The sequence below is a fragment of the Primulina eburnea genome, chromosome 18 (genome assembly GCF_022965805.1).
Source record: "Primulina eburnea isolate SZY01 chromosome 18, ASM2296580v1, whole genome shotgun sequence".
NCBI classification, from domain to species: domain Eukaryota; kingdom Viridiplantae; phylum Streptophyta; class Magnoliopsida; order Lamiales; family Gesneriaceae; genus Primulina; species Primulina eburnea.
Genome location: NC_133118.1, coordinates 4,000,288 through 4,006,012, shown reverse-complemented (window position 1 = coordinate 4,006,012; position 5,725 = coordinate 4,000,288). Strand labels below are relative to the sequence as shown.

The 5,725-nt window shown below is 38.8% G+C and overlaps 2 protein-coding genes across 2 annotated transcripts; both read right to left on the bottom strand.

The window, feature by feature from the left end:
• Positions 1-1,156: 1,156 nt before the first annotated feature.
• On the bottom strand, positions 1,157-4,276 carry LOC140819047 (uncharacterized). Its single transcript, XM_073179060.1, has 4 exons — positions 3,865-4,276; positions 2,977-3,363; positions 2,332-2,727; positions 1,157-1,476 (listed from the first exon to the last, which is right to left on the bottom strand). Exons 1-4 carry the CDS (start codon positions 4,274-4,276, stop codon positions 1,157-1,159), a joined length of 1,515 nt encoding a protein of 504 aa, XP_073035161.1.
• A 13-nt stretch (positions 4,277-4,289) lies between these two features.
• LOC140819046 (uncharacterized) lies at positions 4,290-5,438 on the bottom strand. The gene has a single exon (XM_073179059.1). It carries the CDS (start codon positions 5,436-5,438, stop codon positions 4,290-4,292), a length of 1,149 nt encoding a protein of 382 aa, XP_073035160.1.
• Positions 5,439-5,725: the final 287 nt, after the last annotated feature.

Below are 5,725 nucleotides of genomic sequence, written 5' to 3'. Positions count from 1 at the left end.
CTGTGACCTGTGAATGTTATCTCTGTTAATATATATAAATATATATCGGACTATGAGAGATAACCTATGGATAGTATCTCTGTGATATATGAAAATATATACCAGACTGTGAGAGATACTCTTCATGTGATTGGCCAATGACATGCATGAATTACTATCATTCCTTGGATTGAAACATATGAAATTCATTAGGACAATTGAACAAACACTTGATAAGCACAATAGCTTGAAGCATATGAAATTCATTAGGACAATTGAACAAACACTTGATAAGCACAATAACTTGCTAGCTTCTTTATCAAGGATTCTTGGATCAATGAATATATAACAACAAATATGGCAATAACGAAACCATGAAAGAAGCTAGACATCAATAAAATGGCTTGGATACATATATATCATGTGAGCACAAGGAATAGCCTCTACTTACAACCCAATCAACACTTGGTGGCAAAGATGACCTCAAAAGAATCCCTACAACAATCAACACCATAAAATCTATGAATTAACACCATATATACATAGATCCATAAAGTCAACTCAACCCTTCAACCCAACAATTTCTTACAAAACCAAATAATAACTAAGATCTTACCTTGTAGCTTGCACCTAGACTAGGAGATGCTAAGATTTTCTCAAAAATCCTTGAACTTGGTTGAAGATTTGGAAGAGAGAATTTTGGGGAAGAAGATGAGAAGGAAGCGTATGAGAGAGAAGGAGAAATGAAGGAATGAAGATAAATCTCAAAACCAAGCATAAAAATCAATTCCCAAGCTTAAAATCGTGTTTTGAAGTAGCAATTTCGTCAAAAATCCGCAGGGCAATGCACCCGCGCTCACCGACGCTGCCCCGCACAGGCAGCGCACCCGCGCTGCCTATAGCAGCGCGGGTGCGGGCTGCTGCCGCACAGGCAACGCACCCGCGCTGCATATGGCAGCACGGGTGCGGCCTGCTGCCGCACAGGCAGCGCCCCTGCACTGCCTCTGGCAGCGCAGGTGCGGCCTGCTCTCGGTCAGGCAGTGCAGGGTCTCCCAAAACTTGACCATATCAATTTATGAATATCCCTTAACCATAACACATGAAATCATTGATCATAGTAAAATAAAAACTTGGGATATTACAATCTCCCCTCCTTAATAAAATTTCGTCCCCGAAATTACCTACTGTCGAATAGATTAGGATAACGATGCTTCATCTCCTCTTCCGGTTCCCACGTGGCCTCTTCAATCACTTGATTTCTCCATAGAACTTTAACAATGCCAATTTCTTTTTTCCTTAATATTTTAACCTTACGATCAAGAATTTGAACCGGCATTTCATCATAACTTAGGTTAGGCAAAAGCTCCAATGACTCGTACCGAAGAACATGAGATGGATTAGCAATATACTTACGAAGCATAGATACATGAAATACATTATGAACTCGGTCCAAGTCCGGTGGCAATGCAAGACGATAGGCTCGGTCTCCAATCTTATCTAGAATTCCAAATGGTCAAATGTATCGAGGACTTAACTTACCTTTCTTGCCAAATCTAACAACTCCATTTAGAGGAGCTATCTTGATAAAAACATGATCACCAACCTCGAATGCCAAAGGCCGTCTTCTCACATCGGCATAACTTTTCTGTCTAGACTGCTGTCTTCATTCTTTCTTGAATTAACGCCACAACTTCTGCTGTTTGTTGAACCAACTCAGGGCTCAACATCTTTCTTTCACCTATCTCTTCCCAATACAAAGGAGATCTACACTTTCTTCCATATAAGGCTTCATAAGGTGCTAAGCCAATGGACGACTGGTAACTATTATTATACGTGAATTCAACCAATGGCAATTTGGAATCCCAACTCCCAGGGAATCAATTGTGCAAGCTCTTAACATATCCTCAAGAATTTGAATAACCCTTTCTGATTGCCTGTCGCTTTGAGGATGGTAGGCGGTGCTAAAGGCTAACTTCGTGCCCAAAGCTCGATGTAAACTTTTCCAAAACTCTGATGTAAACCTTGGATCACGATCTGACACTATAGATACCGGTATACCATGAAGTCTCACAACTTCTTGAATATATACATCGGCATATTGATTCATAAAGTATGTTGTCTTGACAGGAAGAAAATGCGATGACTTGGTCAATCGATCTACAATCACCCAAATAGAATTGAAACCTTTCTGAGTCCTTGGTAATCCAACCACAAAATCCATTGTGATGTGTTCCCATTTCCATTGAGGTATGGGCAAAGATTGCAATAATCCCGCCGGTCTTTGGTGTTCAATCTTAACCTGCTGACAGGTTAGACATTCAGAAACAAATACTGTAATATCTTTCTTCATACCTGGCCACCAATAAAGACGTCGAAGATCTTGGTATATCTTAGTACCACCAGGATGTACAGAGTATGGCGCCGTATGAGCTTCTATGAGTACATCTCTGCGAATGTTATCACCTATAGGAACACATATTTTACCTCGAAAGGTCATCAAACCATCACGATTCAATCCAAATTCAGAAACTCCTGTTAATTCATTATTCCTTTTTAACTCTAATAACTGAACATCGGACTGTTGTTCCTTCAAAATTCGATCAAACAAAGTTGAGCGGAGAACTAATGTAGATAATCGAGCCACTGTCCCTGAAGATACCAAATTTATCTCATTCCTTTGTAAATCAAGCAACAAAGGTTTAGGAATCATAGCATTCAATTCTGAACTTGATTTGCGACTCAAAGCATCTGCAACCACATTAGCTTTACCAGGATGATAGCTAATGGTGCAATCATAATCCTTGACAAGTTCTAACCATCTCCGCTGCCGCATATTCAATTCTTTCTGTGAAAACAAATATCTCAAACTTTTGTGATCCGTAAAAATTTCACATTTCTCGCCATAAAGATAGTGTCGCCAAATTTTTAACGCAAACACCACAGCTGCTAACTCCAAATCATGAGTAGGATAATTTTTCTCGTATTTCTTCAACTGACGAGAAGCATAAGCTATCACTTTTCCATGCTGCATCAGTACAGCACCTAACCCCAATTTTGAAGCATCTGAATAGACAACAAAATCTTCAGTACCACAAGGAAGTACTAACACAGGGGCAGAAGTCAACTTATCTTTCAACTCTTGAAATGCTTGTTGACATGCTATAGTCCACTCAAACTTGACTGACTTACGAGTTAAACTCGTCAATGGCAATGCTATCTTTGAGAAGTTCTCTATAAATCTTCGATAATATCCTGCTAAACCCAGAAAACTTCTCACCTCTGAAACTGTCTTTGGAATGGACCATTGTTTAATAGTCTCAATCTTAGAAGGATCTACAGATATTCCTTCCTTAGAAACAATATGGCCCAAAAATGCCACTTGTTCTAACCAAAATTCACATTTCTTGAACTTTGCATATAATTGTTTTTCCCTCAACAATTGCAACACAATCCTCAAATGATCTCTATGAAATTCTCGTGTCTTAGAATAAATCAAAATGTCATCGATAAAAACAATGACAAAAGTATCCAAATACGGCGAAAAGACACGATTCATTAAATCCATAAACACTTAAGGAGCATTGGTTAATCCAAAAGACATCACCAAAAATTCATAATGTCCATACCTCGTTCTAAAAGCAGTCTTTGGTATATCCTCATTTCTCACCTTTAATTGATGATATCCAGACCGAAGATCAATCTTCGAGAACACTGTTGCTCCTTGCAATTGATCAAAAAGATCGTCTATCCTTGGCAAAGGATATTTATTCTTAATAGTTACCTTGTTCAATTCCCGATAGTCAATACATAATCGCAATGATCCATCCTTCTTTTTCACGAATAACACTGGAGCTCCCCAAGGTGAGAAACTAGGACGGATAAAACCTTTATCTAATAGCTCCTGCAATTGATTCTTTAATTCTTTCATTTCAGTTGGAGCCAATCTGTATGGAGCCTTAGAAATTGGGGCTGTACCTGAAATTAAATCAATAACAAACTCTACTTCTCGATCAGGTGGTAATCCAGGTACATCCTCCTCAAATACATCAGGATAATCCCGAACCACATCAATGTCCTGTAACTGTATTCTACTATCCTTTCTTGTATCCAAAACTGAAGCTAAGTAACCAACACAGCCCTTGTGCAACAATTTAGTGGCTTGAAGGCAAGAAATAATAGGGATACTTAATGAAGAGGTAACACCCACAAATAAATCCTTCTCATAATCATCTGCTAGAAATTTTATTGTCTTACTAACACAGTCAATCACAGCATGATAAGCAGACAACCAATCCATACCCAATATCACATCAAATGCAACCATTGGAATTACAATTAAATCTTGATCCCATCAACACAGGACAAGCCTTAAATATGCTATTTGTCCAAATTTCTTCTCCAGAAGGCAACACAATATTAAATTCAACAGGCACCACAGTAGGTTCAACAGATATAGTATGCATAAACTCCTCAGATATAAAAGAATGTGTTGCACCAGTATCAATTAAGGTAAGTGCTTCTTTGCCCAAAATGAAAATATTACCTGATATGACTGAAGCATCAGGATTTGCACCCTCTTTTGTCATCGTAAAGATTCTGCCTTGAACTTTTCCTTTTCCAACCGAAAGAGGACAATTGTATACTGTGTGTCCCATTTCCTTACATCTATAGCAACGACCGCTTCCGATTAAACATTCTCCTTTGTGTGGCTTTCCACACTTGGGACACAATGGTCGTTCACTATCTGTAGGAGGCAAAGGAAGCCTACTACGCTGCTCCATCTTGCCTTTACCTTTATAACTTCCTCGAACATTTACACTTGAACCCTGACTTCTAGCTTGAAAAACTTGTCTCTTCAACTGTCTTTCCTTCTCTATCTCTTGCTCATCATGTTCAGCAAGTAAGGCTCTCTCCACAATTTCTTGATATGTCACCACCTTGGACATATGCACATCCCTTATAATTTCGGGCTTCAACCCACGAATAAAGTGTTCAACTTTATCCTTGTCATTCTCGGCAATAAACGGAACAAATACACAACCTTCTTCAAATTTCAGTATGTACTCAGCAACAGACAAAGAAGCCTGTCTTAACTCAAGAAATTCTTTCACCTTCTTGGCCTTAATTTCCTTTGAAAAATATTTGGCATGAAACAAATCTTTAAACTCGTTCCACTTCAGTTCTTTAACATTAACAGTCACTTTGGTGGCTTCCCACCAAATACGAGCAGCCTTAACCAACATAAACACAGCACAATCAACCTTCTCCTGATCAGTGAATTTCAAATAGTCGAAGATGGCTTCCAAAGCTTTGACCCATTCAAGAGCTACTAATGGATCAGGACCACCAATAAAATCAGGAGGGTTCATCCGCCTGAAACGATCATAAGCACCATTTTCAGAACTGTTTGTCGTGCCTTGAACTCTTTCTTGAACTTGACTTTGGATCGTCGTTTGCATAGTCAATAACTTTTGAATCTGTTCACCATGAATCTTAGCTTGCTCTTGCAATAGCTTAGTGAATTCATCTACTACACGAGTAGTCTTGTCTGTGGGAGGGGTACTATCATCCCCTTCAACATTCTTACGCTTGGGAGGAATTTCCTATACATATGCTCACGTTGACATGGATAGGATGAAAGAATACGTCAATGGCAATGAAATAGAATCAACTGTCAATGTTAAAATCAATAGATGCATGATCGAAAACATACCAGATTGTCCTAGGCAGATGAAGTCATATATGG